The sequence below is a fragment of the Oryzias latipes genome, chromosome 13 (assembly GCF_053564925.1).
Source record: "Oryzias latipes strain Hd-rR chromosome 13, Olatipes_Hd-rR_3.1".
In the NCBI taxonomy this organism is placed as follows: domain Eukaryota; kingdom Metazoa; phylum Chordata; class Actinopteri; order Beloniformes; family Adrianichthyidae; genus Oryzias; species Oryzias latipes.
Window position 1 is genome coordinate 32,581,913 of NC_136249.1, and position 21,066 is coordinate 32,602,978.

Here is a 21,066-nt window from a genome sequence, read left to right on the forward strand (position 1 = left end):
GGCTCACGACAAACACTGCTTTGGCTGGGGTCAGGGGGGAATTACCATACATCACAGATCGTGACAAGAGCTGCAGGCAAAAATAATCAACAGGTTTTTCAGGTATTGAGCTGCGTGAAAAACTTTAAATGTTTTATTGGAACTGACAATAATGCCAAAATTAGCTGAAAGTTGCCCAAACAAAAAGTGTTTGGGACGTCAGTACATTGCAAATAACAATTTTTTAGTTTTGTTTGTTTGTTTAATTTTTATAGTGCAGTTGCATATTTTGATGATCTTTTAGTAAATACACATTTATTTGGAAAAAACAAAATAATAATAAGAGGATTCGACTCTCAGGGGGCGTGTTGAGCATGAGGGTCTTTGGGCAACGTTGTTCTCAAGATCTACCACCCTGACTGTTCCAGATTACCAAGCCCTACTTGGTGCTGATTATTTCAACCAGATGTCTCCACATTCTGATTGAATGAACACACCTGGTCTAGGCAATCAGCAGCAAGGAGTGCAGGGAGAGCTGGAAAACAGGCAGGGAGGTGGATCTCCAGGACCAGGAACGAGCGGGCCTACTGCCTAAATTCGTAGCCAAAGTCCAGGTCTCCCTGTGTCAATTCCCAGCTTGGATAAAATGCAGTGGGTTGTGTCAGGAAGGGCATCCTGCGTAAAAATCTCTGCCAAACCACCTGTGCAAATCAATTAAAGCTGATTCGCTGTGGCAACTCCTGACGGGATAAGCTCAAAGGTGAGCAATGTATGTTTTAAAAACACATGTGAATTGTGCTGCTATAACTAATTTTCGTAGCCATTTAACTTGTAAAGATTTTTTTGTGTACTTTTTTGCAGTAATATTTGAATCCTGTATAACCAGTTATGCTCAGACATGTTTTTCAGTTCTTTCGTTATACTGTTGTTTGGTAATTGTAATAAATGTCCCAAAGTCACGTGAGAATATTTTTTCATTGTCTTGTGTTTATTTTACTGCAATGATAAAAACATTTTAGCTTTTTTTTTTTTAAGTAAAAACTGGACTTAAAACAAAAGTACAAAAAACAAATATTTATTGACATTTCTGGTTACTTTTACTCTAATTTCGCTTGTTAGTCACCGAATGTTCACATTTAAAGAACTTATCAAATTCAAATTTCCAATATTAACTGTTTCGATGTAAAATTCCTATTTGTTTGTATAAATATTTAGGCGGGAACTGCTGATTTTGGTTCACTTTGTAGAATTTCGACAGTTGATCGCTGACGCCCTCTAGTGTAAAACTATTGACTTACATCTCATCATTTATATTCAATCGAAAGTCGAGTTTGAAGGGTAGGAATTTGTTGATTAAAAGTTAAAAATGCTAATATATATTTAAAAAATCAACTTTTAGTTTCAGATATTGACAGATAACGTTTAATAAATATTAGAGCCGCTGTCTCTTTAACTCCACCGAGTGGCGCTTTATTTGGCAGGAAGTTAGCTGCCGTTAACCGGAAGTTCAACAATGAGGACACTCTAAGGAGCAGGAATTGGCAAAGAGCTTTCCTGCCAGCTTTTTTTTATTCTTTTTAAGAATCCATCTAGAGCAGGTAAAAATCCTCTACGAACCGGGCCGGTCGAAGTCGTTTGGTCCACTTTTCCTCTGGTGCTGTCGAAGCTGTGGCGCCGCGGCGGCTCTGCCTGCGCAGTCATGGCTCGCTGTGGTCGCCTTACCTCGCAGTGGAAAACAGTCAGTGGACCAAAAATCTAACATGTTCAGAAGGTTCTGTGGTTCTGAAGGGGTCGGATTGGAGGTTTATCCTGGTCTGCGGGGACTCGTATTCGGTTCGATTCGCGTGCCGCCTGCAGCTTTGAGACGCTTAGACTAGGAGCTTTAAACGGATTTGTTCTTACCGCGCGCGCGCGCTGCAGAAACAAACGGATTCAAACTAGTTTGACACCAAATCTGTTTCTGTCACATGTTTTGATAGAATCATTCTCCTTATATAACAAGCTTTAGGCTTTTTCTTGCACATTTTGTGTGTCAGAATTAAAAAAATAATAAAACATGTCTTCATGAAAACAACATTTTCCTGATTATTTTAAACATTTCTGTATAAAGATAGGTTAAATTATAATTGGTTTGTGTATAAAGAATAAAAAATGCCTGAGATCAATGTTTTTCTAAATCATGCTTTTGTCAGAAAACTGTTATTTTAAAAGTTTGAAGCTCTGCAAATGCGAGAGAATCGTCTAAATGCTTTAACTTAACATGTTTCTTGCTAAAATCCTGTAAAAAATCTAGTTTTCATCAAAACATTTAATTATGTAAATGATTAAATCCTTTAAAACATATTTTTAAAATAGATCTTAGGTAGAAATGACTTTCTGAAGTCGTATTTAAATATTTTTGGCAGTAGGCGGTCGTTAGTGTAAATATTTCAGGAAATTACTAAATTTGTATAGATGATAGATATAAATATGTATTCATGTACACATGAAAAAATGTTTTTCTGCTTTTGTGACAGGAAACACACAGTTATCCAGCAGAGTTGGAAGGAAAAATGCAGTAATGGTGAGTGAAATCAAGGCTGTGATGTGTTTTTAGATCTATTTCTCTAATGATTTTAGGAGTGAACGGATGAATCGATCGGTTTTTTTCACTGTTAGGTCTTTTTATTTAACTGTATCTGGAGGATTCATCTCGTCCAGTTACAGCATTCATGAGAAAAAGGTTGTCGTCTCTTTGTTAGTCTTCAGCCGTAGATCTGAAGACCAAGGAGGAAAAGGACGCAGAGTTGGACAGACGGATCGAAGCTTTGAGGAAGAAGAATGAGGCTCTGGTCAAGAGGTATCAGGTACAGAAACCCGTCTTTATCTGCAGGTTTGTGTTTCAAAAGAAGGTTTTTGTCCTCCCTTCAGAATTAAAGGTGTCTAGAATGCTTCCAAAGGAGGTGGATTCGTTTTAGTCACTTTCATCGTTTAATGTAAACCCCTTTGCTGTAGCAGCAGATGGTTTCATAAACAGACTTTGCTCCTGCGTTTGCATGCTGATCATGTGTTTGTGCAGTTTCCCCCAGATGTCGATAATCTAAAAGGAAAACAGGATTTACTTGATGAATGTAACTTTTAAAAAAACTCGTTGAGCTTCACTCAAATGATGAGCCAAAGAGTTTGAAAAAGTCCAAAAACATTTATTAAAAAGGCGAAATGAACCAAACGTTGAAACGATCACTTCTTTGCTCCTCTTATTGAATATGAGTCTAGCAAAAATGGTTTCAACAAAGTCAAAAACATACATTTTTACACTTTTTCTAAAAAAAAAAATGTATATACTTCTTTGATAACCCAGAGAAACAAAGACATGTTTGTATGGTGTTATTAATATTTATGTTATTATATGTTATACACGATTTGATTTAAAAATAATACCTGCTTTAGTTTTTTCTGGCTTTTTTTTCCCCAAACAGGAAATTGAGGAAGACAAGAAGATGGCAGAGAAGGAGGGTATTGCCGTGACAACAGGCCGTAAGCCCCGCCCACAGGAGCCAGAATCTGAGCGGCGGAAGACTGAGAAGGAGAACTTTACCGTCACTGTGGACCTCTCCAAACCTGCCGGGGTGAGACGGACCGCCGGGGACGAAGAAAACGCAGACGGTTCCTGCTGTTTTCTCTGTTTCCATAGCGCTCCCAGTGATCTTTTCATGAGGACGTTTAAGCCAAAGTCTGAAAAACCTGTGGCATCGTTTCTGCTGAGCGGCAGGAGTTCATTTCCCATCACGCTTTCCACTCTCTCCGATTAGCTTACAGTTCTATCATGGATCTATTAGTCTGCAGGTGGATGCGTCAGAATGGAGCGGAGCAGAGAAATTGAATATCGCGAACAAATGTCGTTCTTTCCGGCTCCGGTCCCCCCACAAGTGCAAAGATGCTGATGCCCAAGAAGAACCGCATTGCGATCTACGAGCTCCTCTTTAAAGAGGGAGTAATGGTGGCCAAGAAAGATGTCCACCTGGCCAAGCATCCAGAGCTTGCTGACAAGAATGTGCCCAACCTTCATGTGATGAAAGCAATGCAGTCCCTGAAGTCTTGTGGGTATGTCAAGGAGCAATTTGCATGGCGTCATTTTTACTGGTACCTGACCAATGAGGGGATCCAGTACTTGAGGGACTTCCTCCACCTCCCCCCTGAGATTGTTCCTGCCACTCTGCGCCGCCAGACCCGACCTGAGACCGCAAGGCCAAGGCCCAAGGGAATGGAAGGAGAGAGACCTGCTCGGCTTAACCGTGGAGAGGCTGACAGAGATGCCTACAGGCGATCTGCTGCTCCCCCTGGTGCTGACAAGAAAGCAGAGGCTGGTGCTGGGTCTGCTACAGAATTCCACTTTAGAGGTGGATTTGGACGCGGCAGAGGACAGCAGCCTCAGTAAAAGTCATTTTCTGTACAATAAAGAAAATCTAAACGATTAAAAAAAAAAAAAAAAAAAAGAATGGAGCGGAGCAGGGAGCCTAGTTTGTACGTAACAACTACAAGCTTTTTTTCAAACAGCTTTGTTTTTTTTTTCATCTGTTCCCGATTTTACAATGTAACTACATGTCCTGAGAAGAATGGCCACAAGAACACGTTAAAAACACCAAAGACGGCATTTTCATTGGAGCTGCACACAAAATAAGCGAAAAGAGCAGCCAAATTTCAAGACGAATGACTTTAAGCTCCAGAAATCCTAGAAACGGATCCTTCTGTTGACACGATGGCGTTTTTTTGTTCGTCTTTCAGTAAAAGAAACCCTTCAGGGCTCACCACAGAGAATCAACTTTCACATTTGGTGCTGGATGCCCTTTCCTGTCCCAACCCTGTATCTTATCCAGGCTGGGGACCGGCACAGGGAGACCCGGACTCCTGAAGGGTCTTGCCCATGTACACACACAGGGTGTAGCTCACCGCGGCCCCTGACTTCCTGTGTGGCCGTCCTGCGCTAAACCAACGGAGCTATGCAGCCGCTCACAGCAGAGACGGAACTTCCAAATCCTCTTGGGTGTTAAAGACCCGCTCCAGAGAAAACTGCGTTTGGAAGACTCAGATTAAGCATGAAGTAGCATTTCTGAGGACTAATTTATTGAGATTGTTGTGAGTCAGGATCAGATGAGAAAATGCTGCTTGGAGGAGAACATTTTTGTGGCGTAAAAAAATACGCTGGGCCGGTCACAGCCTTCCTGCTCCGCTCCATCCTGATGCCCCCACCTGCAGACAAATAGATGCATCTACGTCTTTTTTTCCACGTCTGAGCTGGAATCTGGATCAGAACTGTACGACTGGACAGCTCCAGCGCTTTCAAAATAGATCTACGGTCTACCCCCGTTTTCTCATGATACCCACATTTACTATCTTGTTTTCACAAGAAAACACTTTTATTCTTTTTGTCTCTTAATAACAAACTAATTCCCCAATGACACGCATTGCCTCCAGCCTGCTTCTCATGCATTATTCTGTAACCATGGAGACGGCCCGCTCCCCTCATCCGGTCACTGAGGAAGTTGACAATAACTGGCTGCGCAGCTGCAGACGGGCCAACCTCCTCAAAAGACGAAGACTGAATCAGACGTCGTTTACGACCGACAACATCAGCGTTAGGCCTGCACAATATACCGCAAATTTATCGTTATCGCAACATCAAGCTGTGCAAGATCGCAAAAGACGGCGAAAATTGCAATAAATGGTAAACCTTAAATGTGCTAAAACAATCTAATGGCAACTTGAAGCATTTAACGGATCAAATAAATCCATTTATGCATTTGACCAATCAGATGGAGCCGTATTGTGTTAGATGTTTGTCACCTATGTCGACGAGGGTCATTTGAAGTATCCTTTTTTAAACTGTTGCAATGAAATGGAAATGATGTTTTTGGTTGTTTTGCTCTTTGTTTATATACTGGAAATTATATCGTTATCGCATTATTAATCACCAATGTCGCATATCGCGAGTTTTCCTCATATCGTGGCGCCTTAGGCAGCGTCATCTCTACCTGAGTTGGACCACGATCAATGAATCAATTAGCAATTAAGCAGTTCTTCTGGTTTCCAACATTTGATTTGCTGCGGATTGTAAAACAAAACCAAAAAAATATTCGTTATCTCATCACAATTTCTCGTCTCGTGATAAGGACATCTGCTGCAGAGGTTGGCGCAGCTGCAGCAGCTGCAGCTGCGCCAACCTCTGCAGCAGATGTCCTTATCACGAGACAACGGGCAGAAAAAAGAGACCGGGAGTTGAAGCTCCATTGGAAGCAAATGCTTACAGACCATCAGAACATTTAATGAATTCAGACGGAAGAGACAAATCACTGATTTCATGGTTAACGTTCCTGAAACCTCACGGCGGCGGCGGCGTCTCCGCTTTGCGTCGGAGCGGAAGTGAAAACTGAGAATCTGTTTCCAACAGGAGAAGCGAGTGGTGAACAACTGGAAACCCGGTACGCCTCGAGGCCGGAAGACGTCGGAAGACGACGACAACCGGGGGGCGAGCGACGGCCACAGCCCCCCGCGGAGGACGGGATCTGGGCGGATGGGGCGAGGAGGTCAGAGGGGCGGAGGCGAAGGCGGAGGCGGTCTGCAAGAGAGGAGGGAGTGGGAATCGAGGACTCACAGAGAGGGGGAGTCTGAGCCTGGAGGCCAGGGACGCAGAGGAGGACGGAGGGGGAGAGGGAGAGGAGGTGGAGGTGGAGGTGGAGGTGGAGGTGGAGGAGGAGGAGGAGGAGAAGGGGGAGGAGAAGGAGGAACTGCAGGTGGAGTGGACAAGAAGTCAAAGGTGGGTGTGGAAGCTGGAAAGTAAAACAAATCTGTTTCTGCCGTTTTCGTGTTTACAGAGTTTTTCCTCAGCGACCTTTTGGCTGCAATGTTTAACTTTGTTTTTATTTTTTGGGGGGGAGGGGGGGGTTTACAAAGGTTTTGTTGCATTCTAACGGTGGGGGGGGGGGGCATTAAAGACTCCTCACTGTGATTGGATGCTTCTGGACAGGAATGGGAGGAGAGGAGACGTCAGAACATCGAGAAGATGAACGAGGAAATGGAGCGGATAGCGGAGTACGAGCGCGGCCAGCGGGTACCCGTCTCCGTCTCCTAGCAACCGCTTCCTTCTATTCTTTTTTGCCTTTGCCGTGACAGGAAACCCCTTTTTGGATTTTTAGCCAGATGGAGACAAACCGATCCGCAACTTCCTGGACGACCCGAGGCGTTCTGGACCCGTGCCGGACTCCGACCGCAAGGAAGGCAGCCGTAGACATGTGCGAAACTGGGGGGGGCTGGACTTTGACAACGTGAAGACGGGAGCGGAGGTGGAGAGAGAGTGGACTGTAAGTGCTGCGTGTCTGCGGCTCTGCGTGTCTTTTTTTGCTTGTTAAAGGGGGGATTGGTTCTGTGCATATCCGCAGAGCCGGAGGCCGGGTCCAAAGGGTTCCGTGGACATGACCATGTCCATGACGGGCCGGGAGCGAGCGGAGTACCTGCGCTGGAAGAAGGAGCGCGAACTGATTGACGAGGAGAGGCTAGCGCGCCATCGCAATGCCACGGGACAGTGGCGGCGAGAGTGGGACGCCCAGAAGACGGACGGGATGTAAGTGAGGGGGGGGCAGCATGGTGGCAGTGTGTTTGAGTACAAAGAAAGTCCAGCGGTCATCAAACCGGGACTGAAACGGCAGCGATCCTAAACCCAGCAGAAATGGATCCGTGTTCTGGAAAAACCAAATCCAGACCAGAACCAGAATGAAACGCTGTTTATTGACAATACAACATCAAAAACAACGACGTAGGACCGAAAAAACCTAGAAACATTTGGACTTCAAAGCTTCTCAAAACTGACATGAACCAAGAACTCAAAATCTACGGTGGCCCTGAAGTCCAAATCTCTCAACACAAAAACTGATTAAATCTCAGAAATTAAAAAGCAAAACAAATAAAACATTACACTAAAGAAATCAAAACAAAATTCCAGAAATGAAATCAATAAAGTTTTTGGAAAAATAAAAATGTTTTCCAGAAATTCAAATAGTTATAAAATAAAAACAAAATTACTTTTGTTTTCCAAAATGTTTACTTTTTTTTTGGATATGTTTTTATTTTTTTTTTTATTTTCGCTTTCTGGAATTTGTGTTTAGATTTCTAAAATGTAATGTAGTTTCTTTATTGGTATTATTTTTAATTTTTTTGTGATATTTAATGTTAATAGATTAGTTGATTTGGACTTTAGAGCCACCGTAGAAAACCCTTCCCGCTTTGACCATTTGTAGAATCTAATTAAACATTTTAGCATTTTTCACAAAGATTTGGCACATTTTCTCCTTTTCTTTCACTTTATTTTAACTTTAATTGTTTTTCTTTTTTAACAATTGAAGTTTTTTTTTTTTTTTTTTTTTGGTCAATATTTAACTGACATTCTAGCGTTTCTCTTAATGTTTTTTATGGATTTGGTCTATTCAGCAAATTTACCACAAATTTTGATCTGAAAAATGATCTAAGTGCTGAGAGTAAAACCAGAATAATCCATTGAAAACTGTTTTCATTTGTTAATTTGCTGAGTGGAAATATGAGCTGAAAACAATCAAAAATGTTTTTTCTTTTTTCAAAATAAAAATTTTCCTCTGGAAAAATCTGAAGTTCCACCTCCAGAGAGGCAGCTCCTAGCATGAAGGACAGAGGAGGATCAGGTTGCAAATTCAAACGTTGGTTCTTCTCCACCAAACCGCAAAATATCTGAACATCATGAGCTTTTAGTTCTCTGGCTGATTAATCAGTAAAGATACAGAACATTAAAGCAGAGAAACTTTGAAGGTTTTTACATCATCTGCAGATGCTAGACTGGATATTCTTTGCAAAAGACACAGAACCGGATCTGTCTGTTAAATAAAGCCTCAAAAGTTCAAATGAATCCTCAGGATGGAGGGATAAATGCCCACAATGGTGGAGAAAAGGTCTTTTCCTCCCACCGTCCAGGACGATGCGTTCAACTGCAGGAATGCGATGATGATGGAGGGAGTGGAAACGGGTGGAAACACCGAAAAATAGAGGCGAGGCAAAAAAAACGCAGAAATAATTGCAGAAGCGTAGGCAGGCGCAGAAGCGTAGGCAGGCGCAGAAGCGTAGGCAGGCGCAGAAGTGTTCGCAGGCGCAGAAGTGTTCGCAGGCGCAGAAGCGTAGGCAGGCGCAGAAGCGTAGGCAGGCGCAGAAGTGTTCGCAGGCGCAGAAGCGTAGGCAGGCGCAGAAGTGTTCGCGGATGCAGAAGCGTTCGCAGATGCAGAAGTGATCGCAGACGCAGAAGTGATCGCAGACAAAGAATCGATTGCAAATGCAGAAACGATTGCAGAAGCGTATGCAGGGCCAGAAGCGTTCGCAGATGCAGAATTAATCGCAGACGCAGAAACAATCGCAGAAGTGATTGCAGATGCAGTAGCGATTGTAGAAGCATATTCAGGGCCAGAAGTGTTCGCAGGCGCAGAAATCGTACGCAGACGTCGAAACAATCGCAGACAGAGAAGCGATTGCAGATGCAGAAATGTACCCAGAAACGATCACAGAAGCGTATTAAGGGCCAGAAGTGTTTGCAGGCGCAGAAGCGTTCGCAGACGAAGAAGCATACGCAGGTGTAGAAACAATCGCAGAATTGATCGCAGACAAAGAAACTTTTGCAGACGCAGTTCTGATGTTTGGATTCTTCTGCAGGTTCAAGGATGATTCCCATGTGGCTGCAGAAGGTGTCGCGTCTGAGGCCGGCAGCAGAAGAGGCAAGTCTGCACTCAAACGCGCCACTAGCACACAACAAACACACAAATGCACCACAAACACACACCCCGGGCAGAAGGAGCTCAGCAGCTGTGACCTGAGCTTCTCCTCTCAGGCGCAGCAAATCTGTCCGGACACCAAGTTTCCCCTCCGGCTCATCAAGCCGGTTATGTAAAAGCTCGCCGGTACTCCCCCGAGCCCCAACCAGCCTCCACTTTCCTCCTCCGACCTCTGAGGGTCGTCAGCAAAGCGCCTTCTCCCCATCGCAGTTTGCTGACTTTCACGGGCATAAAGGACCCCCCCCTTCACGGCGTGAAACTCGCTTGGTGTCGCTGCCAAACTCGAGAGTCCATCAAGAGCTTCTGATTCCATTCATTATCTGCGCCAAATGCCAAAACATTTTTGGTGACAATGTCCTGCCTAAAGGAAGAGTTTCCTCAAAGCTAGTGACTCAGACTGAACTGTTTGGAGCTAAAAGAGTCGATAATTAAATAAAAAACTAAAGAAACGCTGCAAAAAGGGAAAGAGGTGATTTAATTTTGATTATGTAACACATCTTATAAGTGAAGATTAATTTTTAATCGGTTCTATTTTTATCTTTTCAACCGAGCTTTACCCCCTCGATGCCTGAAAAGCTTTTATTTTGTAGAGTTATGAGTGAACAGATACAGAAATTTCGATTTCCGAAGCGCAGAATTCCTCTGTGCTGCATCGGGAAATTAATTTTATTGGATTGAAATATAACCAACAAATATACCCGATGGTTAAAATATTTAGAAACCAATTCAAATGAACATTTCAATAAACAAATTAATTTGAAAAATCTCTATTTTCCAAGCTATCATTTAATAATCTAATATAACGTTTGGAGCAAAAAGCTTTTACTTTATTAGGGTAAATTCAGTCACTTCCTGTTGATGCAAAAATTACCTTCTGATGCCAAAATGGTCTCTTTAAATTAAGAGCTGGATGTTGTTCTTACTTCCACTTGCGACAAACTATAATCGTTTTTCTCTCACTTAAATATAAAATCATTTAAACATTTTTTGAAATAATAAATATGAATGAAACATTTTCTTTGGATTGTAACATATTGAGGGCATTTTTAAGGAGCGAACATGTAAATATCCCACTAAGTTGAATTTAGATTGTTTTAAAATGTGAAATCTGAAAACATTTAATCATTTTCAAAATGAACAAAATCTTGTCGGTGCTGCTTGTAAAAGTTCCAGAGTTGGAAGTAGAAAAAAATAAAAGCGGTTAAACAAAAACGAATGGAGAATAAAAAAAACGAGTGTGTCCTCTCTGCAGCACGGCGCCGCCGCTCTGGCAACGCTCCTGGGGGCGGGGCTTCAGGTCAGAGCGTGGTGTGGGGTTGAGACTGATGTGTTTTTGGTCTGAAGTTTGAAACTTTAACACTTCTTTCCGTTTCATAAAGCTGCTCCGCCCCATCAGGACTCTGACTGTCTGGACTTCAACAAACTGCATTTTGTGCATCTTGACCTTTTTTCTCTGCTGACTCTTCGCTTCCCTCCTCATCTCGCATCTTTTCCTCCGTCTTTTAACCTTCATTTCTTCCAAATGTCTTTTATGTTTAATCCCTTTTTCCTAACATGTTTCTTTAATCTCACGCATTTTCTGAATGACTTTTTGCTTCTTTTTTTAATCCAAAAATACTATCTATCTTTTACTTTTAAATGTGCAAAAATATTTAGCTTCAGACTTTTGTTATCCAGTATTTCACTACTTTCTAGCTTCTATTTTCTACAGCTGATTTTTAACTATTAATGCAGAATTTTCTTTTTTTATGTTCAGTTTTCTTTCAGTGTTTTTAACTATTTATTGTGTAATTACTTTGCCAGATTTTTCATTTTCTTTTCAGCCTTTTTCACCTTTTCAGGTCAATTTATATTTTAATAATAATTTAGTTTAGTTGTTATAATTATTATTCATTTGACTGTTTTGAGTTATTCAGATTTTCACATTTCTTTTTCTTTTTAAAGAAACTAAACTTTCTTTCACTTTTATTCAGAAAATGTGATATTTGATGTTAATTTATTTATTTTATTTTATTTTCAGCTGTCCTTAAATTGTTTTGTACATATTTTGTCGTTTTTTTGTTTGAAACTTAATTTATTGGGTCTTATTATTGCGATTATAAACGTTATAAGATAAATTAGCATTTCTACCATTTCTTTTTTATTTTTTTTTTTCTGGAAAGGTTTTGTCACTTTGTGCACTTTTTTCAGCAAATAAAATGTATTATTATTATTATTTTTTGAGCTTTCCTACATTTTTTCTTATAAATTTAGCCTCAAACGTTTGGGTTTAAAAAGTCTTAAAAGGGTTAAAAACGCAGCTTATATATATTTTTAAAGACCACTGGGAACGCTTTTAAAACCCATCAGAAGAGGATTCTTGTGGGACTTTTCCGTGGATTCGGCCTCATTCTGTGAAAAATTACTTCACGGACAAATTCAGGTTCATTCCGTTTTTCCGAAGCGTTCAGACGCCGCTCCAGATTTCTGTTCTGGTTTTGGAAACTGGTTTATTCTGTGTGTATTCGCCTGTCTGAACGTCATTCCTGATTATTATGTTTTCTGTCTCCTGTAACTCAGACGACAGCAAGCGGCCTCCGAGAGCCCCGACATTTGCTGACTTCCTGTCGCAGGGCAAGACGCAGGGAGGCCGGGGGGAGCGGGGCCGAGGGCGGGGCCGCGGACAGAAGCAGAACTACAGGTGTGTTTGTTTGTCTCCCTCTGTGCGGTTGAAGAAGGATTTTATTAATCCTCTCTGAACGCCACTTTTAAGACCCACGGAGAAAAGATTCCAGTTTTTTAGGAAAACTGTGGATTCTGTTGACAGCATGCATGACGACCGCTGGGAGGGGGACCAGGAGGAAGAGGAGGAGGAGAAAAGAGAGGAGAGGCCGAAGAAGAAGGAGGAGAAACAAACTCCTCCCACTCCACAAAAGGTGGAAAGTATTTCTTTAAATGGCGTCATGCTAGCATCACATTAGTTTTAACGTCATGAGTTTGAATCTGTCACGACTTGTCAAAACTCCCATGATGCTTCACTTTACTTTGAGTTCCTTTGGAGTTCTGACTTCAGCGTTTTCCGTAGGTGGAGGAGAAGAATGACGGCGAGGCGGGTGAAGACGATGAGGACGAGTGGGAGGATGCTAGCGATGAAGAGGAAAACGACACGGTGGAGAGAAGAGGCGGCTCGGAATGGGTTGCCAGGGGCGACGGGAAGAAGGATTCTGGGAAGGAAAACAGCAAAGGCAGCACGCCCACGTCTCCCCAGGCTAGATCACGACCGATGTCAACCGGAAACCCCAAAGAGCAGCGCACGCCACGCCCCAAGGTCCACATTCCCTCCCCCGCGGCCGCAGTTCAGGAGCCCGCAGTAGGAGCCAAACCCCTCAGCCCCTTCGACCCGCTGGAGGGTCACCAGCCGGTGTCGGACTGGGGAGAGGAGATGGAGATGGTGTCGCCCCGTTGCAGCTTGGGAAACGAGAGCCCGCTAAAGCCTCTGAGCGCCGAATCCAGCCCTCCGAAGAAGAACGAGGAAGAGGAGGGGCTCCAAGTCGCCAGCGAACCCCCTGAGCCGCAGAGGGCGGAGCCAACAGGTACGCCCGCACGCTCACCTGTTTCGTCACCTGTACACACAATAATTGTGGGGGGACTCTAGATCTGCATTCTGTAACCTAGCAACCAGAACTTAGAGATGAATGGATGGAAGACAAGTTCTTTCCATTTTCACACAGACTTTTCCTTACGCTGACATTTAGTTTATTAACAGTCATACCACAATTTTTATTATTCTAAATTTTATTTTATTTTTCATTTATACTTTTAGTTTTATTTTATTTTTTATTATTTTTACTTTTATTTTGTCTTAATTATATTTTTTATTATTTACTTTTAAAAAATTTTTTATCTTATATATTTTTATTTTGACTTTTATTTTGTTTTATTGAATTTTTTAAGATCATTTTTTCTGTTATTATTATATTTGGCATTTTTTGTATTTTAAATATATATATTTTACTATTCTTTTGTTATATTGATTTTTTGTTATTATTTTTACTTTTATATTTTATATTTTTAATTTTTACTTTTTTTTTCTATTATTTATTTTCAAATTATTTTTACTTTCATATTTCGATATATTTTTATTTTTATTCTCTGGTCCTGCTCAGCAGCTGAAGAGCAGCTGAAGGCCTCTGCTGTCAGATTTTACTGTTATACTTTAATTCAGAAAACTTTTGGAATTTTGAATAAACTCCCAGAAGCTCCTGGGGATGCTATTTAAAAATATTCAAAATGAAAGATTTAAAATTTGGTGGGAAGTTTCAGGATGATCAGACTTTTTTCTGTTTCAGATTTATTGAAGTCAAAAGCAATAAAAATAAAAATATTTTTCTTTTCCTCCATTTTGTTTTCTCCTCCCCAGCTGCTCCTCCTTCTGCTCCTTCAGAAAAAACTCACCAGTCTGTAACCGGGTCAGAACCAGAGGCGGCCCCCACAGAGTCCCTCCCCGATGTGGTCGTTGACTCCGCCCCCTCACAGGTCACAGAGGACCAGGATGCACCTGTTCAGTCAGAAGGTGAACAACCAGTCAATCTGACAGGTTTTTACAGTAAAACAAACCAAAAAGCTAATTGTGATTTAAAATAAAATGTTTTTATGTAGAGCAGCACAAACAACAAACATTAAAAGCAAATTTATTGAATGGTTTGTGAAGACTGGGATGATCTAACGAAGAGGAAATTAGACAGAAGAAGAAATAACAAGACAGAAGTCCTAACCATTGATTTTAATATTTATATTTTTGGTAAATGACCATGGTATGAGTGGGAGCGGGCTCTTCCAGCAACCGGAAGATGAGATTAAGTTTTACATTTACCGATTAAGTCACAATTAATCATCCAAAGTTGGATGCATGTGTTTATAAATATTTGTCTCTTTTGTTTGTCTTCTTTTGTATTGTTTTTGTTTGTTTACTTGAATTTATGTGATGAAAAATTTTTGTTGTTGTTTTTCCCCCCCAAACAATCTCGCATTTACTGTCCTGGCTTTGTGTTCACCGTCTGACAGCGGACCGACCCGACCCGGCCTGCACCCCGCCTGAGGCCCAGCAGAACCCCCCTGATCCAGCAGCAGGGGTAGAGGACGCCGCGGCGCCCGGAGAGACCGGAGCCGCTCCAGAAGCAGCAGCAGAGCCGGCGCCGACCTCAGAGCAGACGCCTCCTTCAGGTGTGACCCCGCCCCCTCCGACATCATTTCTCACACTCCCTCTGGTCTGGCTTGGCTTTTGTGGGTGCCCCGTCACACACGAGCTGGGCTTCCTGGTTGAGACTCCGCCCCCTTTAGGATGTTGATAGACCACGCCTCTTCCTCTGAACTTTCTCGTCTTGTTCTCTTCTTTGTGGTGTAAAAAACTTTCTCCAAATTAATTTCTTTACCCCTCAGGTAAAATTATTTGAGGTTTGGGAGTCAAACTTGAGCTTCGAGGACGAGCGCCATTTTTTTAGGCGTTTTACGCCGACGAGCGCAGAAGGGCGTTTCCCTCCTCAGCTCTGGAGTCCGACAGGAAGCAGAAGGCGTAAGAAACGACACGTGACTCTGTCTCCTGTGTGAAAGCGAAGCACTCTGCGGTTTTCTTCCAACATTAGTCTGAACGTCCACAGATTGGTGGTGGCGGGGGCCACCAGCAGGGGGAGGAGTCACTCCTAATGTTTCCACGGGAGCGGCGGATCTCTGTGGTTTCAGCCGAGTGAAGGAACCACAGACTCATCGCCTTTGTCTTTGCAGCCACTTAGCGCCTGTTGGGAAGCATTCCAGTTCACCAGCGTGCTTTTAGTTTGAAAGTCTCAACTTAATGAGGCATAAAAACACTTTAGTCCATTAATGATCTTTTTTTTTAAATCATGCTGAAGAAACATTATCTATGTTCATTTTCTTTGGCTTTAGAATAATAATGATAAAAACCAAATAAAGGCTGGTAGATCATATCATCTGGTAAAAGTATTTGCCCCCTTCCTTAGTTATTTTCAATTTTTTTTTTTTTTTTTTGTTAGTTAAAAATAAACAATTGTCCTGAATATTTTCAAAGGCAGTTTTTATTTTTATTTTTTTGGATAATTTAAATAGTACAATATTTTTAAGTATTTGCCCCCTTAAGGCCCGTACACACCGGGACGAATATTCGCCAGCGTTTTTCGCCACGTTTTTTTTGTTCACACCCAGGCGATTTTCGCTGACGATGAGCCGAGCCAACATGCAATTTCATTCCCTGACATTAGATGGCGCTTAATGTAAAACAGAAATACTCCTGTACACAAGGTGGCGCTGCGCAACTATACGCTTCTTAAAGTCGCTTTTCACTCAGAAGAAGAGAGCAAGTTTTTAGGCGCTTGTCAGAATCATAGAAAGAAAACATGAATATTTCAAGAACCAGTAGCTCCAACTGGTGCTTGGTTCGGGGATATTTTAGAATGTCCGTCATTATTGCTTCGCGGCAGTGTAGACGCTACTTGGCGTCTAACTTCTTCGCTGGTATGTGTGCTCAGCAAGGCAGTTTTGTGTTTGAGCGCCCCCAAGTTGTGTTTTACTGTAACTTCAGAAGCTCCAGACACGTGTGCAAAAGCGCCATTCTCATTGGTCGAATACATTTCGGCGTGGAAAAGGTCTTGGTGGTAAAGGCGGTGTAGTTTGATGGTCTGGACAGAATAAGTTTGACTTTTTTGTTTTGTTGGAGCCAAAAGCTTTTTTTTTTTTTTTTTTTTAATTTAGGAGGGGTGCTAATACTTTTTTTTACAAATCTGTATTTATAAGTTATCGGTTCTTAGATGTTAGTTTTTTTTAATGTTCAAAGTTAACAAAAGAATTTAACATTTTTAAAAGCATTTGTAAGAAAGTTTTTCCTTTTTTTTGGGGTGAAATTTGGATTTTATTGTGAAAATCTCTGGCTGGATGGTTGCACAGACTCGTCGGCTGTGTGTCGACAGCTGCCTGCAGCTTCCCGCCCGTCCTCTGGCTCCAGTTTGCACCTCTCCTGACTCATTTGCTTCAGATGAGCTCATCTGCGCCGGCGAGTGTGCACGTGTAATGGGCGCTCTGTCGTCTGGAAAGGCGGGGAGGCGGGGCCGCGGCGAAGCTTTTTAAGTGGTTTTTCTTTCAGAGGAAATGAGCTGCAGGATGGATGGAGGAGCAGATAGAAGTCTGATTGAATTAAACTGTTTCTGAGAATCTGTGCAGATGACGGCGAGGAAAAAAACAAACCTGGAGCGGCAAAACTCGTATTTATGGGAGTTTTTAAAGAAAACAAAGTCCCACATTCCCAGTTTGACTCACAGAATCATAAAAAAAATCAAATTATTTAATAAGTAGATGATTTTTATTTTTTCTTATGTGTTTGCATCAACAGACTGAACCAGAAAGGATGAAGATCCTCTTGGATGAAGATGAACAAATGATTTGAACCATCCAGAGGAGGAGGAGGAGGAGGAGGAGCATCTCCTTCATGACCTGCATCTTCCTGATGCTTTTGCTCTGAGCCGCTGCCTCACATCTGGATCCACATCCCTTTCAGAACAAAAGCACCAAATGGAAGTTCAGCGTCAGAACTTCTGGTTTGGGTTTCACCTCTTCAGGCTTTTCTGCATGAAGAAGATCCGACAATAAGATGCTTTCATTTCTGTCTTTGGCTCGTCAAACAACTAATCATGTTTTCTTTTGTATTTCTTCGATGAATTGTGCTTTTTTTGTGTGCGATAATCAGTCTTTGTGAGAACCTCTCCATGAACTTTGTCAAAAACGTTTTTTATTTGATCGACTGGCTTCCAGAAGCTGCAGATGGAAACCTGGATCTGCATCCCAAACGCTGGTTTCAATCTTGATTCCTGCTGATACCTCCTGGAGTCTGAAGCTCCTCTCTACTTCGTACCAGAATGACGGCTGTCACATTTCAGATTGAGGTTCCTCCTCATGCGTTCCACTCTGAATCATGTCCTCCTGAGGCCGCGGTGACTCGGATGCAAACACACCTTTCTTATGCCGTAGCTGTTTCTGCATTTTAAAGACTTTATTGTACTTTAAATTAAGGACTACTCCTTTATTTGTCTATACATTTTTCTGTTACTACCGAGTGGAAGCTCAGTTTCCTGAGCGGAGTGGAGCCGTCTCCCGGGTTTGTCTAAAAAGGGAAGAATCAACAGGGTTGCTTTATTGTCTTTAAGCTGTAGATCTGACAGAATAAAAAATATATGCATTTATGCTGAACAAAAGTGCAGGATGTAATGTTGCATTTTCTTCTGTTTTTATTTTTTTATTTGGTAAACTTCGTTGGTCCCCTTCCTCAGTTCGTTGAGTGTTTATGTGAACTGGACTGAGTGACTCCTCCCCCCCTGGTGTTACAAACAGGAAGGACCTACTGGTTCCAAGAAGCCAAAATCTCAGGCTATGTCCGAATTCCCACCTCAATACCTAACTACTAAAAAACTATATAGTGCCGCAATTTCTTTTTTTGGCAAAAACTGTTCCGATGCAATGCATTGTGGTCTATATTTGTTGATCTAGTGAGCATCGATGCACACTGGTTTTTCGTAGAGACTTCTGGGAAATTTTCTTGGGCGCTGGATTTTAGAATTGTATGCTATGCCCGAACTCCCACCCTAACCCCTACATAGTTCACTATATAGGGCGTTTGCCATTTTGTAGTTCTGTCTGAATCTACAATCCCAAAATCCAGTGCACTAGAAATTTCCCAGAAGTCTCTCAGAAAAACCAGTGTGCATAGATGCTCACTAGATCAGCGAATATAGACCACAATGCATCGCATTGGAACTTTTTTTGCCAAAATTTATTTCAATGGATTTTTTTAAATAAACCAACAATTTTATCTTCAGAAGACAATGGACTCAGATAAAAACGCTCATATCAAGTAGATTTTAACTTGAAATCGACATCATATCCGCGGTTTAAAAACGTTTTTAAAAGTACTGAGCATGGTGTTTGAATTGCTTTTATTTGAATTGTTTGAAGTGGCGCTACATAGTAGCACTATATAGTTGTTTAGTAGTCAGGGGTTAGGGTGGGAATTTGGACAGTACTACAAAATGGCGAACGCACTTTATAGTGAGTAGGGAAGGAATTCAGACACAGCCATAGACGTCTATAGAGACATAATCAGCTGTTAGTGATTTTATTGGTCAGAATAACCATTGTTGCTGTGATACCTTTTCTTGAAACATTTATTGGATCGTCCTAATTTTCTTTCTGCAGTGCAAGTTATAAACTGACCATGCCTCAATACAAGTAGGCGGAGCCTCCTGGCCCACACATCCAACGTTGAAAACGTTTGACAGATTTCATGTAACCTGCTTTCAGGTGGTAGGGGTGTGGTCTTCCAACGAGCGCCCCGGATTGGTGAGAGTAGGTCGCCTGTGACGCGTTCACTCTGACCCATCACTGCTTCCTGACGACGTCTGGCTCAAACATCCGTATCGCCCCCAAAAATGCCAACCTTATAGACTTAACTTCAGTCTCCATTTTTACAGTCAATGATGAGACTTTATGTTGCCATGGCAACTGAGCGTCAGAACTTTAAAGTAACTTTTTTTTCTGTATTTCCTTGTTTGCTGCATTTTTTAAGAGAATTTATCTTTAACTAAAAAATGATCCGCAGTCAAATTTGAGCTAAACTTCAAACAATTCATGTTAACCCATTGATGTAGAAAGCTGAAAAACTATCAATATTCTATATTAACATTCTCGAGCAAATTTTCAGTTTTTTTTGCTTGACTCCACCCTTTTTTACCGTCTCCATAGTGACCACGAAAATTCTTAAGGTTTTTATTTTATCTGCCCACTTTGGCCCTAAACTACCCTGATTAAATTCTTTAGATTTTTTTTCTTAAATTATTATCTGTTATTTTAATAGAAAATATTTCGAATTTTGTTTGTTTTTGCCAAAAGATAACTTTTATGCTACCACGTCGGAGTCGGAAGTTCCATTTTTTTATTTTTTATAATGAAGATGGTGAATGTTTTTCACATTCATGTAGTTATAAAACCACTGCGGCGCTTTACAGCAGTGACCCTGACAGGAAGGTTAACGCTATTTTTAATTTGTTATAAAATCTGCTTCAGACCGGAAGTTAAAATCAACTTTGGCGATTGAAGATTTTCTTCTATTCTGCTGCGGGACGTTTCTCTCCCTGGGACCCAGTCCTTGGATGTTGCTTGCTTTCTGCTCCTCCTCGCTTCAAGCGTCGTGAAATCACAAAAAAAAAAAGAACCGCAGTCATCCCGGAAATGAGGCACTCTGTCCTTCAAAATAAAACATTGGAACAACGCTGTACTTTCTGTTTAAATGTTAGATTTAATGGGTTGCTTTATATGGAAGCGAATCTGTAGCATAATTAAAAATAAAAGTCAAAACCAGAAATGTTTTTTTTTTTCATTTTCAAAATGTAACTGCATTTTTTGACTCAAAATTAAAATGAAAAAGTAATCCACCAAAATGCTTTTTCATTTTCTACTTCAACACTGCTTATTCTGTCACTTAATTAAAATGATAATGAAAATGGTATTTGACATTTCATTTTCAAAAAGTTCTCTGGTAAATGTGTAGCAAAATTCATTTAGAAATGTCTAATTTGACAATTAAAATGGATTAACAGAAATGCTTTTTCATTTTCAGAATGTAACTGCATCAAATGACTCAAAATTAAAATGAAAAATCAATACTTCAACATGCTTTTTCATTTCTACTTAAAAACAGCTTATTCTGTGTCATAATTAAAACAAAAATGCAAAGAGGGGATTGCATTTTCATTTTCACATCCACCCTGCGAATATTGTCGCATTATTCAATTCGACTTATCTTTTCCAGAGGGGAGGCGGGGCGATGACGTCACTGCTTTCTCCGTGTGTGTTGCTGCTAAGAGACACAGACATGCTAGGAGCAGTGGAGCTTTGTGTTAGCGGCATAATCATACCAGTAATAAAAGCACATTTAGAATATAGTCTCCTGATGACATTGAATGGGTTCTCTGATGAATTTGAACAAAGGTGGCTCCATTATTCCAAACGACACAGCAAAAACAATTCTATTCTTTTCCAGACTAAGTCATTCATTCTGGGGGCTCCCTTTTGTCTGATTCTATCTCATGGATTGGTTTACTTCTTGCTTATTTTAATTTACTCTTCTGAGAAATCTGGGCATGTGTTAAGTTACAATTGTTGGAATCTATTATATTTTCTAAGGCTTTAATAGAGAGGGTTGGTGCGGTTTTGTGTTTCTCTTTATTATTTTTAT

At 41.3% G+C, this 21,066-nt stretch overlaps 2 protein-coding genes across 4 annotated transcripts; both read left to right on the top strand.

Annotated features, from left to right (window-relative positions):
- Window positions 1-570: 570 nt before the first annotated feature.
- On the top strand, window positions 571-18,031 carry ccdc9 (coiled-coil domain containing 9). Of its 3 annotated transcripts, none has more exons than XM_078930194.1 (15): window positions 571-739; window positions 2,496-2,542; window positions 2,721-2,825; window positions 3,438-3,587; window positions 6,407-6,772; window positions 6,983-7,066; window positions 7,152-7,316; window positions 7,395-7,576; window positions 9,679-9,740; window positions 12,357-12,477; window positions 12,604-12,712; window positions 12,862-13,369; window positions 14,197-14,349; window positions 14,841-14,999; window positions 17,173-18,031. In XM_078930194.1, the coding sequence occupies exons 2-15, from the start codon at window positions 2,540-2,542 to the stop codon at window positions 17,175-17,177; spliced, it is 2,172 nt and encodes a 723-aa protein (XP_078786320.1). In that variant the 5' UTR covers window positions 571-739; window positions 2,496-2,539; the 3' UTR covers window positions 17,178-18,031. The 3 variants fall into 3 exon arrangements, with proteins under 3 accessions (XP_078786320.1, XP_023817264.1, XP_078786321.1); XM_023961496.2 differs by lacking the exon at window positions 571-739 and adding an exon at window positions 1,447-1,577; XM_078930195.1 differs by lacking the exon at window positions 571-739 and adding an exon at window positions 1,590-1,717.
- On the top strand, window positions 3,844-4,457 carry LOC105355366 (small ribosomal subunit protein eS10). The gene has a single exon (XM_011482229.4). The coding sequence runs from the start codon at window positions 3,896-3,898 to the stop codon at window positions 4,394-4,396; it is 501 nt and encodes a 166-aa protein (XP_011480531.1). The 5' UTR covers window positions 3,844-3,895; the 3' UTR covers window positions 4,397-4,457.
- Window positions 18,032-21,066: the final 3,035 nt, after the last annotated feature.